Below are 17,068 nucleotides of genomic sequence, written 5' to 3'. Positions count from 1 at the left end.
AATCAGCTGGGAATGTTTTGGCTGCACCTGAAAGTGACATCATCGTTTAACAACTCTAAAGCCTAAAGAAGGACGCCCTGGAAGAGTCAAGTCTGTGGAGATGCGAGCGGAGTAAGGAGGCATGTTTCTCAGCACGACCTGCAAAACCGAAATGAGAAACGATGCTTTTATTTGTGTTTAATTCTTGGCTGGACTAGTTTGAAAATGACTTCTAGATTAAATAAAACACAGACTATACCAAACAAAAACGGGAAGTGGAAGCAAATACAGCTTTGTTGAATGAAACCTGGTCAAAACACGGAGGTTTCCAGTGGAAGATCTAAGCTCAAACTCATAAAAGTGCAGATAAAACCAGATATTTTGTAAAACCTGCACAAAGCTCATATTATTCAGGCTCATCTGGTTTTTGGAGGAACTGTCGTGTTTCAGGGAGCGAATCGTTTTCATTTGTTTTGATGCAGATTTATGGGAATAATCAGAGTTAAAAGTAATATTTAATTACAAAGTGCCTTTAAATTGGGACGATTTATTGTTTGGACTTTGTCTTTTCATGGAATGGTTTACAAATTTGATAAAACACGGGAGAAATGTAAATGTTATATTCTCTTTAGACTGTAATGTGCACCTACTTTCTTATTATTCACTGTTTTAATGTTGCTGCGTTTGTGTCTTTTTATGTTTGTTAAGTAAAACAGCTGAAAAATAACATAAAAAATCCATACTGCGGCGTTAAATCTGCATAAGACAGATACTAAAAATAGCCACTGGGCACATTTGTTAATAATAATTTCCCTTGTCCTGTTCTGTTGGTTTATTTTAGGAGCTGGAGCTGCTGGAACAAGTGACTGACGACTCCATAACTTTCCATTACTTGTTCTATTTATTTTCAAATATTTGTTCGTCTGAGTCTAAGTCACACCTAGATTTTGACAAAGCAAACGAGGACTTTGAAAATAAATGACATAAGGCCTCGAGCTTAAACAATAGTACGTCACAACAGGCCTCAGTGTTAATAAAATGTCTAAAAGGACCAAACACGGGCTTCTCTTCACCGTGGCGTCGCTGTAAAATGCAGAACTACGACGGGTCAACGCTAAAATACAGATATGTGCATTTTAAAACATGTATTATAAAGTCCAGAGCTGTCCAAGTCAAATAAAGTAATTAAAACGTAGATATCCTCAATAAAAAGACATATGCAACTGTAAAATGAAAGTACTTTGTCCCTCATAAATAAATATAGGCCTAATTTAAACTGTGTTAATAGTTTAAGTAAACGCACCTGGGATGTTTCATTGAGTCGTATTGTTCACTTTGTGACTCTGACCCTTGGTACGGGCGGGATTTCCTGACAGGAAGGTCCCCAGCGCTCAGCAGTGTAGATTAAGTTCTGTGCATTTAAAACACAACACACTTTAAACCTTATGTATGTGTGTGTGTGAATCCCCAGGGCTCAGGGGAGTAGGTCTATCAAACCATTTACACAAACTGTATGTATGACAGTGAAATATTAACATAAAAATAAGTCTTTTGGCTTGTTAACATTGAAAAAGGATTCCCTGAATGAAGTGATCAAACCGTGAGCCGTTTCCAGAGTCGTGCTTTTGTTGAATCAGGAGCAGCTCTTTTGTCATCGACCACATGTCGTGAATGAAACTACTTTGATGTCAACTCCAGGGAAATGGCCTTTGTGATTCAGGAGTTTGAATTAAAATGACACATTTTTATACTTTTATATTTTTATTATCATTTGAATTCATCCTAAAAGTAAGATCATATATACAGAAAACTTTACATTCACATTTTCAACTAAAGAATGAATTTGCATCAAAACAAAAGCTCTTTGACGTTGTGTAAACCCAAATGTGCCAAAGTCTATAAAGTTTGTCATGTACAATATGCACTTTTTACACATTTGTCTGTCGACAAACACGTGGATCTACAGAATGTGTTTATTGCTCATCGGTCGTTGTGCTTCTAAAAGTGACACTCAGAGTCTCCAGTGTCTCCTGCACTCACGACTTTCACTGATCATTGCATATTTTACTTATTTAGCATAAGCCAATTATGATTTCACTGCAGGATACAGATTTATTAAAGTGTAAAATCACCACAGAAAACTGTACACGATCACGACAACCCATCGTAAGAAACAATTCAAATATCAACTCACTTCTCTCAAATAGTCTCTTAAAGAGCTTGGCATATTCATATTTACAAAAACTTCCATACATTTGTCAGGAAGCACGAGCACCAGGGTGTGGTTTATGTACAAGGTGCTGTGTCTGAGGGAGGTCAGAGTCTTAAGGCAGAGGAAAGAAGGCACCGCTGTAGGAAGAGTTCTCCTTGGAGTGTTACTTACAGTCAAATAAATGATAAAGTAAAGGTATGTTCAAGTTAAAGATGCTCTTTCCACTGTGAGCGGCACGTTAACACTCACAGTTACACACAGCACGACACAGATTATCCCAAACCCAAATAACACTTTCACACAACAGTCGGGTGTAACGGGCTGTGGACTCAGGACAGACCATGTCCCAGGAAACATCACAACCACAGATTCATAATCACATAATGATCCTTGTAAACAATGAGCTCGAGTCCAACTTTTAAAACTACTGGACATTCATAAAATCACCAGGTGCATGTGAAAATTGTGTCTTATTAACTGTGAAAATACAGATTCTCTCATATGAACCGAAGACGTGAGATCAGATTCTGTAAACATAAAGTTCAACTGTACGTGAGGTTTGTAAAGTCTGAATCAGGTCTGTGGAAGAGAGAGTGAGACACAGAGTGTGTGGAACCAGCTGGTCTGTGTGTGTGTGTGTCCATGTGTGTGTGTCCATGTGTGTGTGTCCATGTGTGTGTGTCCATGTGTGTGTGTCCATGTGTGGGTCAGTTGTATGTCCGTTGTGCGTCAGTCGTGGGTCAGTTGTGCGTCAGTTGTGGGTCAGTTGTGGGTCAGAAGTGGGTCAGTCGTGCGTCCGTTGTGCGTCAGTTGTGCGTCCGTTGTGCGTCCGTTGTGCGTCAGTTGCTGCTCTTTAGCTCAAATCGACTGTACACGTTCCTGGACTTCATCTTGTTGTACTGATTGACCAGGTCCAGTTTGCTGTGTCCCAGAGTCATACGTTTCATATCCTGGCGGTTCATGAGGACGCCCGGTGAGGGCGGGGGAGGGGGGCTCTGCTGGCTCTCAGGCTCAGTCTGGGACAGGTCCGGGCCCCCCCAGTGTAAGGGGGCGAGGGGCGAGGGCGACCTGCGGTAGGCGTAACTGTCTTTATCTTTGCTGGAGGGGGAGGGCAGGAACAGGTCTGACAGTTTGTTGAGGAACTGGTTGGATGAGGTGCGCTGTTTGGTGTTAAGTTTGGGGTCAGAGGTGGGTGCGGGGGTCGGGGTGGGGGTCTTTGAGTTTAGATTAGTGTTCGGAGTGGTGGATCCGTATCCGCTGTTGTGGAACAGCGTGGGCTTGTGGTCGTACAAACCTAGAGCCTGGAATTTGGACGAGGCTCCTCCGATGTTGGAGCGCATCATGTCCACAGGACTGTTCTTATTCCACTCGATGCCCATGGGCTGATACATCGACGACGGCCGCTCTGAAACCGGGCTGTGATTGGCTGCGCCGTTGACACGTGCTCCTGGGGAAATGGAGGTTTGGTTGGTCGGGGTCTGTCCTCCTCTCCTCTCTGGGCTCATGTGGGAGCTGCTGTTTGATTCCTTCTTTTCGTGACTTTGCGTGACTTTGTAGACGTTGTTTGTGGTCATTCCTGGAGCCGCCTTCACACTGGACACGCTGTTACTCGACTGACTACTGGAATTCTCCGAGCACCCCCTGTCTCTTTGCCGGCTGCAAAAAACAAAGAAAATATCAGCGAGACCGCCAGAAAAAACAAAACAGAAAAAACAAAAGTCCAATAGCATCGATGTGTTGTATGCAGCTGTGTAGATTCAGCACGAGCCAGAGCTGTTGTAATCACTTTATATAAACTGAATATTCATCACTGATTCTATAAAATGCTTGTTTACCTGTCAGAGAGGAGGTCCAGCCCCATAACCGGCCCCAGACCCAAGTTGAGGCCCATGCCGGGCATCATGGCCTGGTACGAGGGGTAGTAGGGCAGACCCTCGTCCTCAGGGTTGAAGAAACAGTCGATGACCTGAGAGTCGGCGTAAAGACAACGAAACTCTCGATCAAAACTGTCCGTGATTCGACCGGAGAAATGCATCACCATGTTACTGTGCACCTGGGCCGACAGCCACGTGAAACTGGAAGAGAACACGAAGAAAAACGCTAAATTAGTACAAAATCTGTAGCAATATTCAGACATTTGCTCCGAAAACATGTTTAAAAATATACGATCGTGCTAATTATGCGGTTAGCGTCAAGCAGCACACGCACGGGAAACGAAAATCTGTGAAATTGTGAAAAAAAATCATCATTTTACTATGGATTACACTTGAACTCCCTCCATTTAAGTCACGGAAAAGGTCAGAACGATGACTCAACGATACGGCACGAATGAAATGTGATATATTCAAATAAGCTTCAATTATACAGGTTTAACTGCATAACTTGGACATTATTAGGTGTAAGTTTGTGCTGCAAGGAGATAGTAAACAAATAGTAAACAAAATATGTAGAAACTGTAAAAAAGTAATAGTAAAATAGATAACGGAATCATTTATTTGCGAATAGGAGCAGTGAGCGTTAGGATTTATGTCTCAGTGGGTCGTTTAAATAGTGAAAAGTCAAACTAGTCTTGAACGCATCATTATAGACTCGAGTTCAGCTAAACGAGGTCCTCACTCCCCCTAAACAAGTCGAACTAGTGACTTAACAAAACACGAGAGGGAGAGGCTTTAGGGCTTGTTGGAAAGTACCCAAAAAGTTAGTAGAAGCTGCATTTTTACTAAGAAGCTTTACATATCGTCAAAACAGACCAGTAAAACCCCCCGAGGCCTCGTACCTCTGCTCCAACACGCCCCAAATATCCACGTTTCATCTGTGACATGAGGATTTAGACTTTTTAATCTGAGCTAATATCACAATCAAATCACAACTGCAATATGCACAATCACACGGCTGCAATTAATTAAGTAAATATGTCTCCAAATAACACAGGACGCGCTGTGATTAAGTAAAAACATCTGCTCGGGTTTAAACCTTTACAAACCTGTTCTCACATTCATGGGATGTTTGTGTTTGTCGGTTCATATTTCAGTCTCTAGGCTCCGTTTAAAAGGTAAACGCTGAGCAGAATCCTACTGTCAAAACTGGAATGATTAAGTAATACCAAATTCCAATACTTGTACAACAGAAAGATTATGATTTTTCTGACGACATTTGAAACTCTTAACTAGTGAAAAAGTATCTGAGGATGAGACGAGCAGAGACAGAAACAGTTCAGCAGCAGGAAAAAACTGTTGAAACCAGCAGAGCAGCTTCAGCGTAAATCACTTCTGTTTCTGAAAGTCGACTCCAACGTCTCAATCAACACCAGACAAATACATTTCATTTCTATTTCAACTTATTCAAAATATTGTAAAAGTTGAGTTGAGTTTTCTTCATTGATCAGGTCATAGAGGAGCGTACTACACAAAATACTACACACAATATCAGTACTAGAGGGGGACATACTACACAAAATACTACACACAATATCAGTACTAGAGGGGGACATACTACACAAAATACTACACACAATATCAGTACTAGAGGGGGACATACTACACAAAATACTACACACAATATCAGTACGAGAGGGGGACGTACTACACAAAATACTACACACAATATCAGTACTAGAGGGGGACATACTACACAAAATACTACACAGAATATCAGTACTAGTATTATAACCGTTTAACTTTCTCCATAACTTACTCAAAGTTGTATTTACAGTGAGCCATGTGTGTATAAGATCAATATTGTTTTTTTTTTGTTTTTTTTAACTCTTTTTATTATGTTTTTGAAATATAGAACAAAAAAGAAGAATAAAACATAAATAATAATAATAATAATAAGTAAAAATAAAAAAAAACTATAAATAAAATAAATAAGAAAAAATAAAAAAAATAATAAATACAAATAAAAAAATAGTAAGTAAAAATAAAAAATAATCGTAAGTAAATAATAATGATGATAGAAATAATAATAATAATAATAATACATTAATTAATAAAAACAAAAAAAAAAGAATAACAGAACTGAACACCTGCACCTGAATATTTGAACATACAAATATTTATACACATAGGAGGACTGTCTCAATATTTATCTATCATTAAAATACTCAATAAAAGGTCAGATGGTATAAAAAAAAAAGCTCTTGTTTGTTTCTCAGTGATAATTTCATCTTTTCTAGTTGTGAGTATTACATTTTGTCTCTCAGAAGATTTTGGTGACTTGTTTTGTTTGGTTTTTTTTGCTTTTGTTTTAATATGTCCAAAATCTAAAATGTAACGGATGTCATAGATTATAACAACATAGTAAACACAGATATAATACTGAAGAAAAGAAGACAGATTTTGGTCATGTCTCAGCCGCAGGTGGAGTGAAGCAGCAGACGGCAGAGATACAACAATCTTTGCCCTGCCTGAACCAGTTGGCTCGACTCCAGAGCCTCGCCCTTCATTCCACGAGCAGAATAAAGACCTGAGCCTGATCGTACCCAGCTGCAAGTAACAACAGCAGCTCTACGTGAAAACACAGCACCTGGCTCCATCTCACCGAGCTCCAAAAGTCCTGCGAGTTCAAAGAAGGACCCGGCCATTTTGGAGGCGGACGCACGGCTATAATCATCATTTAGGATTTAAGTTTTCAAATAAATCAGTCCACGAGTCAGATTGTCAGCACACCCAACAGCGGAGAGAATATAAACAACATAAAAAAGCCAAAATAACACTGGGATATTTAAGCTCTTATTGGCAGAGTAATGAAAAGCAGGATTACTTTGTGTTTTTTCCATAAAAAGACAAGATATTTCGCTGTTTTCTGTGGATTTATTTATAATTTCTAACTGATAAGCATCAATATTTATCTCTGTCTCGATCTATATTCTTGGCAAACACGCTAAATAGGCCAAATAGGGGCGTTATCTCGTAAAATCAGAAGTGGCCATGAAAAAAAAACCCTATAAAAACTAAGATTACATAACTGTGATTCATAAAAAAACACAACTGTCAGAAGCAACAGAGGGATTTTGACTGAGCTGCAGAAAAACTCTCTGACCCACTTTGCCTTTTGATGTCGCCATTTGAACCTTGGACCTGGTCTTATCCCGACACAAAACGGTATTTTGTGTGAGAGTATGTTTACGCACAGAGCATGGCTGTACTCTTACTCTTACTCCAAGTGGAATGGCGTTTTCCTGGTCGCTGCGCTAAATTTCAGTCATTAAATACACAAAATAACCGCTTGACCGTCATGATCTCAACACCGTTTTGCCGTGACACTTCAGCGTTTGCTTCAGCGCAGTCCTGCCGTGTATTATGATCACATTTACTACATGAGTGCACATTGTAAATACTGCACAAGAGCGAAAAAACACACACATACGACTGAAATATGAACTGATAAATTAAAACAAACATCCTGTGCATTTCAGAACGTGATTGTAAAGGTCTAAACTACAGGTACAACAAGCAGCTCTATGCAAAAAAACAGAGTATTTTGTAGTAAAAGTACACCGTGTTCTCGAGGGACACGCTTCTTCAATGAGGAAAAAAGCAAAAAGCTGTCAAAGAATATCAATGTGATTTTAGTAGCAGTTTTGAAACCGGATTGACGGGAGATTAAAGCAACAGTTACAACCAAGAGTGAGAAGGTGATGAAACGACTTATTATAACCGCTCCTTCTTGTGACACGAGCTTGTAAAATCCTCCGAGTTCCACCGTCCTGTTAGTCTGGCACTTCACTGGTTTAGTACAGTTACCCACAATCCCCCAGGACCAAAGAGGAAGCGACAACAAAAGCCACGTCTAAACGGAGACGTCAGTCGAGGGATTTTCTATTTTTAATGCAGCGTTTCCTTCATAAACATGTTTTAACTAGGAATATTTTTGACTATTTTAAATATTAGCCCTGCTGTATCAAGGTTTTAGGATCATCTGGATGAAATTTTGTTTAAAAAGTGAACAAAATAACAATTATTCACCATAATCTTAATTTTCTTTTGATAGATTATTACAGCATCGACACGTAGATGCGCCATTCATTTGAAATTGTGCGTTACTTATAAGTTTATGGAAGTATTTTGCATCTAAATATGATTATTCATGTTCCACTGACTTCCTATTTCTGACTTCCTCATCAGATATTCCTAAATTATTCTGTTTAGAGGCTGTGTAGCGTTTAAACGAACCAGTACGATAGCAAATAAAAAGGTTTGGGTACGACTTTTATGGAAAAAAATGGACTGAAAACTGGCAAAGCGAAGTCGGTCTTGGTAGAACATGATAGAAATGAAATAAAATGATCAATAAACCTCTAAATAATTTAAATTTAAGTGAACTAATGAACGTTACAGTCCTGTTTTGTCATTCTAGACGGTGATTAATACAGAAACAAGTGACACAGAAAGGTCCGTTCAAGAACCGGTCAGGTATCGTCCAAGTATCGGAAAACAGGTACCCAGCCCTAGTACCAGTCCCAGTCGTCCCAGTGCTGCACATGTCACTGGGACACACCGGCTCCAGTGAACACACTCAAACCGCACGTCTCACCGCTGTCGCAGAAGAATGCAGCTGAACGCCCGACCTCACACTGTTTTCATCACACGTTGTTTTGTAGCAACGTGAAAAGACACAGACGAGCTTCAAACCGTAAAGGAACAGACTAAGGGGACGTAAAAAGGAAACTAGAGTGAACACAGTGCGTCCCCGGAGCGGTGACGTGAACATCTGGTCCCACTTTTCACTGCGGCGTGCTTCAGGCTGTTGGGGTTGTGGGTTTAAATGATCTTTACAGCGATGAGCAGAAGTGAACATCCAGAGAGTCTCCAGAATATAAATGGTTTGTGGTTAAACTGGTTTCCTAATCTTTCCCTTTATGATCTGCTAAGAGTCACTCCCCATTTTGCATATTTATAAAGTCAGACTAATTATTTGAACATATGGTACTTTGGTCTTGACAACATTTACCTAAGAACGTTTCTGTTATTGAAGATTTACAGTTACAAACTTCATTAAACAAACGTATTTTAGTTTAATACACTGAATGAGTTAAATAGTAGACAGTATATTAATAGTTTTCACATGTTTTAGTCTTGATCTATATATTTGACAGTGTATTATCTTGAATCACTGCCTTTCCAAAATAAAAGTTGGGTAAAAAAGTCTGTTGTTTTCATCCAGTCCCTCTTTGCTCTGCAGCCTGTTGTCCAAGCAACACTGAATAAATCCGCCTGAATGTGCCCGTGTGCATTCTGTGCCAGGAGCCGGGGGTAACAGGTTTGTGCCTGGAGTGTGACATCAGCGAGGGCCAACAGAATCACACAAGTTCTGCCACAAACACCAAGTTTCACAAGTGACGGAATCTGTGCAGCCCTGAGTCTGAAGATTAGACGGTCTCAACTCAGCCCCTTTTTCTCAGACATAGTAACAATAGTTTTAAATATCCTGTATTTGCAGAAAGTTAATGAACAATCCCTTAAGTTCAGGTGATATCAGAAGTGACGGCTGTGAGGTGGGGCTGGTTTAAGAAAAGTATGTAAGTACACACTGTGCTCCAGTACACACCTGTATGACCCCGCGATGACCTCTTCACAGTCGATGATCATGAACTTCTCCAGTACTTGACCTGTGAATTTCTTGCCACTTTTGGTGCAGTACGTGTCTCCACAAACACTACGGATCCTCATGTGCTGTTCAACACACAAATACAAGCAATTTAAACAAAAAGCACACAAAAGACACAAAAGACTATTATTACAACTATTTCTTAGTACAAAAAAGCCCGACAGAGTTCATAATATTATAAATACTTAGATTTGACATGTTTTATATTACTTTAACACAAAAGGCTCTGACACACAGTGTAAGCAGCACAGAGCTTATCCACAGACACAGAGTAATGTGCTTTTGTGAGAGTAAAGCTGTGTTTGCTAAAAGCACTACAGACCTGCTAAGGCCTGCACTCCGGCTAAACAACAAGTCACTGTTCTACTGTTGGACACACAGTCGGAAGGTTTTGCTACTTGTTACGCAATATTCTCCATGAGTTCTTTCTGAGAGACTCACATTTTAGGAGGTAACACAGGACAGTTGTCCGTGTGTGTGTGGGGGATTGTGTGTGCGTGCATGTAGGGGTGTGCACGTGTGTGTGTGTGTGTGTGTGCGTGCGTGTGCGCGGGGGTGTGTGTGTGCATGTGTGTGTGTGTGCACTTACACTCAGGTGAGAGTTCTGGATGTCCAGAGCAGAGCACATGTCTGTGAAGGAGCTCAGGTTCTTCTCGTCCAGCAGAATATAAACTGGAACCTTCCGTTTGTTTGATGCCTCCATGAGGTCACACAGCAGGTCCACGTCAGTGAAGACGTCCATCACCAGAGCTATGACCTACAGCAACACAACCAGTCAACACAACCATATAAAAGACACTTTACATCACAGCGAGGCCAAACTGTGACAGGAGACCATCATCACACAGAGTGACTCCTCAAGTATCACTAATGTGTGAATCCTCCTCAAAGGACAGGTATGTTCACACAAACAGGTTTACACATGCCCCTCAGCACATACATGTGACAAGAGAAGTGGAAAACACTAATGAGAGCTGTGGGATCAGCTGATACACAGAGTCATTCTCTCAGAGGGGATAGTTCTGTGCACGTTACACCTGAGAGTCCAGGCTCCTGGGAGCTCTGCTGACTCTGCACCGACATGTGTCTGCGTTTAACTGAATACATGAAGCTGAATCAGTGTTTCAGTCCTCAAAGGTAAGAGTATTTTATCAGGCTGACCACAGGATGATTTATTAATAAATGAGAGGTGTCTGTGAAGACGTGACTCATGCAGCGTGTGCTGGACGTTCTGCCAAATCACCAACTGTCTTCTTATTTAACTGTTGTAGCACTGAGCCCAGACAGGTTCAAAGAGTCAGAGCAGGACATTTACACAAAATCATGTTTTACAGCATCAGTCAGTGTGAAGAGTGTGGGGCGGGTCATCAGCCCAGAGCAAATAAAGACAGAGGTCAAACATGAAGCAGGAGCAATTTGTTTGTAAGCAAAGAGGAAACCACTGGAGACGGGTAATAATTTACTACCACAGAAACACACGAGTAAAATGAATGAGAAAGAGTCACAAAACACTGCAGAGGAATGAGTCTGAAAGTATCAAGATGTGCACATGTGTACACACACACACACATATACACATGTACACACACCCCTACACACACACACATGTACACCCCCTCATGTACACACTCATGTACACACACACACACATATACACATGTACACACACATGTACACACACATATACACTCACACACATGTACACATACACACACATGTACACACACACACACATACATACATGTACACACACACACACAGACCTGCTGTGTGTCGGTGCAGTGGGATAAGAGTAAACCATTAGTGAGTTTTCCAAAGTGTTTCTCGTTGTCTGTAGTTGACGCTTCTGCTGATGCATTAATCTAATCTAAGCCCTGAGATATTTATAGTGTCGCTCTGTTCAAAACATTCAGACTCGTTTTAAGCTCTGAGCTCAGGATGAACAGCACATTTACTCATTATAGACCTGTGTATTTATTGATTATATCTGTGTATTTATTCATTATATCTGTGTATGTGGATCTGTGAGGTGTTTTAAGCCTTGGTGAGGAGGACAGAGGTCTGGAGGACCAGCACATGTGTGTGTTCATTATAGACCTGTATATTTGGTCTTGAGGCAGTGTAAGATCTGTGAGGGACATACACACACTGTCACACACTGTCACACACTGTCACACACTGTCACACACTGTCACACACTGTCACACACTGTCACACACTGTCACACACTGTCACACAGTACTATATAAGTGCACACTACCTTCTTGGCCTTGTTGATGAGGGACCTGATCAGGTCCTTCACATTGTGGGACTTGTCTCTCTGGAAGTAGATCTGTGTCTCGGACGGTCCATACCGCGCGGGGGGCTCGGGCCAGCCCAGCTCCAGCATGGGGGGCTCCTCGTCTGACATCATGGGGAAATATGTCCCTGAGGTGAGCTCAGACACCGCGTCCCCGTCCCCAAAGTCCCGGTCGTTGGGGCCGGTGCCGTTGGAGTCCAGACAGGCTTTGGCCGCGTGCTGCGTGATGTAGCGGATCTCTGACGGGGACAAGAAGGTGACCTCCCGCTCCTCGGACAGGACCCGGCGGTACTCCTTCTCCCCGTGCTCCAGCAGAGCGTCCGTGGCCAGACGCGCGGCTTCATTGTGGCTCAGCTCCAGAGTCGAGCCTTGTCTCCACGGGTTCTTCACCTCCTCCAGCCGCGACGCCAGTTTCCCCAGCGGCTTCCGTCCGTTGGACGAAGGTCTGAGCCCCTCAGAGCTGATCATCATGTGTCCACTCAGTCCAACTAAGAAAAGAACAGTGTGAGGACACTAGCCCTTCTGTACAAACATGGTTATAAACTAAAGAAAAGTTCCATTGTGACGCGCAGAAAAACAAACGCGGATCAGTGAACGATACTGGAGCGATACTGGACAAGAGCCGAAGTAAAACTCAAAGTAAAACCCAAAGTAAACTATGAAAAAGATGAACGTGACGTGTCTCCCCGCTGTCCTGAAGCTCAAAACAGGAAATAATCCCACACAAAGCGCTGCGTCCTGAGCTCTAATGGTCCTGGCTTCTCCAGTTGCTCCGTGAGTCCCAGGAGCCTGAACAGGCGGATCTGCGGCTCTGTGCGCAGGAGCAGTGCGCGCGGCTCTCACCTGTGCGCTCCCTCTGCGCCATTGGCTCTTTTATAAAGGCCCCGCCCCCTCAGCCCCCTCCCCCTGCTCTGATCTGTAAAAACATTCAAAGAGCTCGTCTTTAACTTTATAACTGACACAGAGGAATTCAGCTCGAACAAAACACACCAACATTTCAGAGCTTTGATGCTCATTTTATTTTGGTAAATCCACGAAGGAAACAGCTCCTGGAGCTTTGGACAAAGAGCTGCTGCTTTTTACTGAATAACAGAGTTTTAGCTCTATTTTCTTTAAACAATAGAATGAAATAATTGCACATTAGTGAAGATAATAAAGCCTCATCCCCCCTGACTGCACCTGTGGAGGTGACACTTTGGATAAGATCAGTCACATGATGTGAAACACTACTCCCCCGTCCCCTGAGACTCTCTGTCTCTGTCCTCTGTTACAGTTTACTGCCACTGCCACCTCAACAGGCCCAAAGACTCAGACTTGTTTCCTTCAGTCTGATCTAAGTCCAGTTTATAAACAAACAGAACTGACCCGAGAGAATCAACAAAGACCCAGAGCCACCGTCTGAACAACAGGTTAAAATCACAAACATCTAAGATAAGATGATCACATTATTCTCATCTTCACTGCGTCAATTCCACTTCATCCCACTGGGGCTCTGACCTAGTAATTAATAAAATGATTGTGCACATGCTATTCCTGGTGTGACACATGGAGGGGTAATGATCCGGCTGCAGTGAGGTCAGGAGCTGCTCTCATTCCTCCTGAACTCTGCCTGATTCCACATAGACATTTCTCCTTAATGTGCCTTAGAACACCAACAATCCTAACCCTTAACCTCTTTGTATTGTATTTCTTTCACTGTGGATCAGCGTGGACGTCTGAGGATTAAACAGACCTCTTTTTATTGTGTGTAACTTTGTGTTTGGCCGTGAATCACAGTTTATCTAAATCATTATTTTGTTATAAATGAACTGTGTTATTGGTTTGACAGTTGTTTATAGACAGACGCAATTAGGGTTTGTTTAAGTCTTATAATCTCTATTTCCTGACACAATAGGATCTGGGGCTGGCCTGGGTGAGTAATCGAATCATAATTAAAAAATCTGTCCAATTATAGAATGACAAACACTAGAGCTGCTTGTAAACCTGTATAAACACGATGAATACTCCTGAAAAACTGCTAAATGATACTCCTCCAGCCCGGGGTCAAAAGGTTTAGAGCTTGTAAAGAGACGGAAACATCCTCGTGACAATGATGAACATGTTTAATATTAGTTTAAGTGAGAGCAAACAGACTCAAGTGTCACTGTTTGACATCATCATTGTGTTTGAATAAGGAAAGGCCCCGTGCACTGACAAGATTTACATACATGAGATAAGTGGAGCAGTCACACTGGACAGACATCTCGCCCAAACTCAAACGTCACGTCATCAGGATCGTCGCCATGAGATTAAAAAGCCCAAAAACATCCTGCTGGTCCAAACTACTCACCAAAGTTACATCTGTTTTTGTTGTTATTTGGTGCTTTTATCATAATGTACATTCATAAAAGATACACATGTGTACGCTCAGCTTTCTCTTTAGTTATGGAGCAAAATGAACATGTACAATGCATTTTCTGCTGATGTTATTTGATGATTTGAGAAAATTTGTAATTACTGTATAGAGGGAATTCAAACCTGTGCGGAATTATTTTTATTATTTTATTTATTTATTTTTTACTTATCACATTATTATTATTATTATTATTATTATTATTATTATTATTATTATTATTATTATTATTATTATTATTATTATTATTATTTTTTTTTTTTTTAACTTATTGCATATTTATTATTATTATTATTATTATTATTATTATTATTATTATTATTTTATTTTTTGTAACTTATTGCATATTTATTATTATTATTATTTGTTATTATTATTTTAATATTTGTATCCTTATTGTGTATTTTTTATTTATGTATTTATTTTTTGTCTTCTTTGTACATGTCCATCAAAAGAGGATCTCGGGGGAAACAGGTGGAAGATGTGGGGTTTAAAAAGGGGAAAATGTCATCAAAATCTAACTTGTGTAACTGATGATATCAACACTTGAATAAAAAAATGTATCACAAAAAAACAAACAAAAAAATATTATAATTTTATGACAAAGTAGAATATGTTTTAATAGGAAACTGTCCTCGTGGTAAATGGTAAAATGAAGCAGAAAAGCACGAATAAACCAAATAATTACACTATAAAAGAGAAATAAACAGTTTAATATCAGATTTACATGTGGATTTAAAGTGTTTATTTTAATTTGAATGGACTTTAGTTTGTTGTATTGTCATTTTACACGTTAAATGACACATGTATAAACTGCTTCTTTGTGTATTTTCCATGAGCGCTATAATGGCAAATCCCAAACTGTAAATGTGATGAAATATTAATGTTGTTATGATCCAGTGAACTCTATCAGGTCAACATTTATTATTTCTGTGGAACAACTCACGTTTGATCAAACTCAGTGATAATAAGAGTCTATAAGAGCTGACACACTTCTGGGAAACTCATAAATCTCATAAATCCATCTGATAATCCAGTTTTATTTGATACTCGAGCCGTAAAGAAGCAAATAAACCTGAGGCTCTAGAAGGAGCAGCTTCCTGTTTGTGTCTTGGTCATGGGTCTGATCTGAATCATGTTTGTGACACTGGAGAAAAGTCACATAATCGGTATCGGCCGAAACTCGAAGACTCCAGGCCTCAGTTTGTCTCTGTTTGTCTCAGTTTGTCTCAGTTTGTTTCTGTTTGTCTCTGTCTCTGTTTGTCTCTGTCTCTGTTTGTCTCTGTTTGTCTCTGTCTCTGTTTGTCTCTGTTTGTCTCAGTTTGTCTCAGTTTGTCTCAGTTTGTCTCAGTTTGTCTCTGTTTGTCTCTGTCTCTGTTTGTCTCTGTTTGTCTCTGTTTGTCTCAGTTTGTCTCTGTTTGTCTCTGTTTGTCTCTGTCTCTGTTTGTCTCTGTTTGTCTCAGTTTGTCTCTGTTTGTCTCTGTTTGTCTCTGTCTCTGTTTGTCTCTGTTTGTCTCTGTCTCTGTTTGTCTCTGTTTGTCTCAGTTTGTCTCAGTTTGTCTCTGTTTGTCTCTGTCTCTGTTTGTCTCTGTTTGTCTCTGTTAGACTCTGTTTTGTCTTTGTCTCTGTTCGTCTCTGTTTGTCTCTGTCTCTGTTTGTCTCTGTCTCTGTTTGTCTCTGTTTGTCTCTGTCTCTGTTTGTCTCTGTTTCTGTGACATTGAAATTGAAAAAAGGGAAGATTTGGACACGATGTGACAAAGGCACAAACATCAACATGTTATACATGTATTATATATATATGTGTGTTATATATATATGTGTATTATATATATATATGTGTGTTATATATATATGTGTATTATATATATATATGTGTGTTATATATATATGTGTATTATATATATGTATGTGTGTTATATATATATATATATATATATGTGTGTGTGTGTGGGGGGGGTGTGCGTGTGTGTGTGTGTGTTATATATGTGTATATGTGTGTTATATATATGTTACATAAGGGCAGACTATAGCGGAACCTACAGCTCTGGTGGATAAACTGGTTTTCTGCAGCGTCACTGTCACAGTCGAGATAAAGTGTCGAGATAAAGGATTTATGTTCAAATAAATAAAGTTATATGTTTTATGTTCAAATAAATAAAGTTCATGACCAAAGCCTCTGGAGTGTTTCACATTTAGGCACAAAACCATCTCTGTTCAACTCTAAAGGTCAAAAAGTGACAAATATGGACACGTCCACAAACAGAGCCCTGTGTTATATATGTGCATATATGTATATGTGTGTGTTATATATGTATATGTGTGTGTTATATATGTGCATATATGTATATGTGTGTGTTATATATGTATTATGTCTCTGTCATGAGGCTGATTTATTTTAAAAAGTTTACACATTTTATCATAAAGCAGCAACAATCCAGTTTTTGTATTTCTAATGATTCTCCTTGGATCACAAGAGTAAAGCTCTGATTCTTCTGTGGTGCAGGTTTGTTTCCTCCACAGATTTGGCTGAAACTGAGACTTTTTTATCGAGAGGAATAAAAGATTCAGATCTATGTCC

The 17,068-nt window shown here is 40.2% G+C and overlaps 1 protein-coding gene across 1 annotated transcript; it reads right to left on the bottom strand.

Annotated features, from left to right (window-relative positions):
* Positions 1 to 1,745: 1,745 nt before the first annotated feature.
* Positions 1,746 to 12,933, bottom strand: fam83c (family with sequence similarity 83 member C). Its single transcript, XM_033966917.2, has 5 exons — positions 12,060 to 12,933; positions 10,389 to 10,556; positions 9,740 to 9,864; positions 4,027 to 4,266; positions 1,746 to 3,847 (listed from the first exon to the last, which is right to left on the bottom strand). The coding sequence occupies exons 1-5, from the start codon at positions 12,567 to 12,569 to the stop codon at positions 3,031 to 3,033; spliced, it is 1,860 nt and encodes a 619-aa protein (XP_033822808.1). The 5' UTR covers positions 12,570 to 12,933; the 3' UTR covers positions 1,746 to 3,030.
* Positions 12,934 to 17,068: the final 4,135 nt, after the last annotated feature.

Source organism: Periophthalmus magnuspinnatus, chromosome 5, assembly GCF_009829125.3.
Source record: "Periophthalmus magnuspinnatus isolate fPerMag1 chromosome 5, fPerMag1.2.pri, whole genome shotgun sequence".
Taxonomy (NCBI): Eukaryota; Metazoa; Chordata; class Actinopteri; order Gobiiformes; family Gobiidae; genus Periophthalmus; species Periophthalmus magnuspinnatus.
Note: the sequence above shows the minus strand (reverse complement) of the source record. Positions and strands in the feature narration are given on the sequence as shown.

Bases quoted from the DNA above. Each gene is read 5' to 3' on its own strand.
- fam83c (XM_033966917.2), bottom strand. From the start codon at position 12,569: ATGATGATCAGCTCTGAGGGGCTCAGACCTTCGTCCAACGGACGGAAG. The intron at 9,865-10,388 runs GTAAGTGCACAC...TGTGTTGAACAG, and splicing joins TCCAGAACTCTCACCTGAGT to CACATGAGGATCCGTAGTGT. The intron at 3,848-4,026 runs GTAAACAAGCAT...TGTTTTTTGCAG, and splicing joins CTGGACCTCCTCTCTGACAG to CCGGCAAAGAGACAGGGGGT.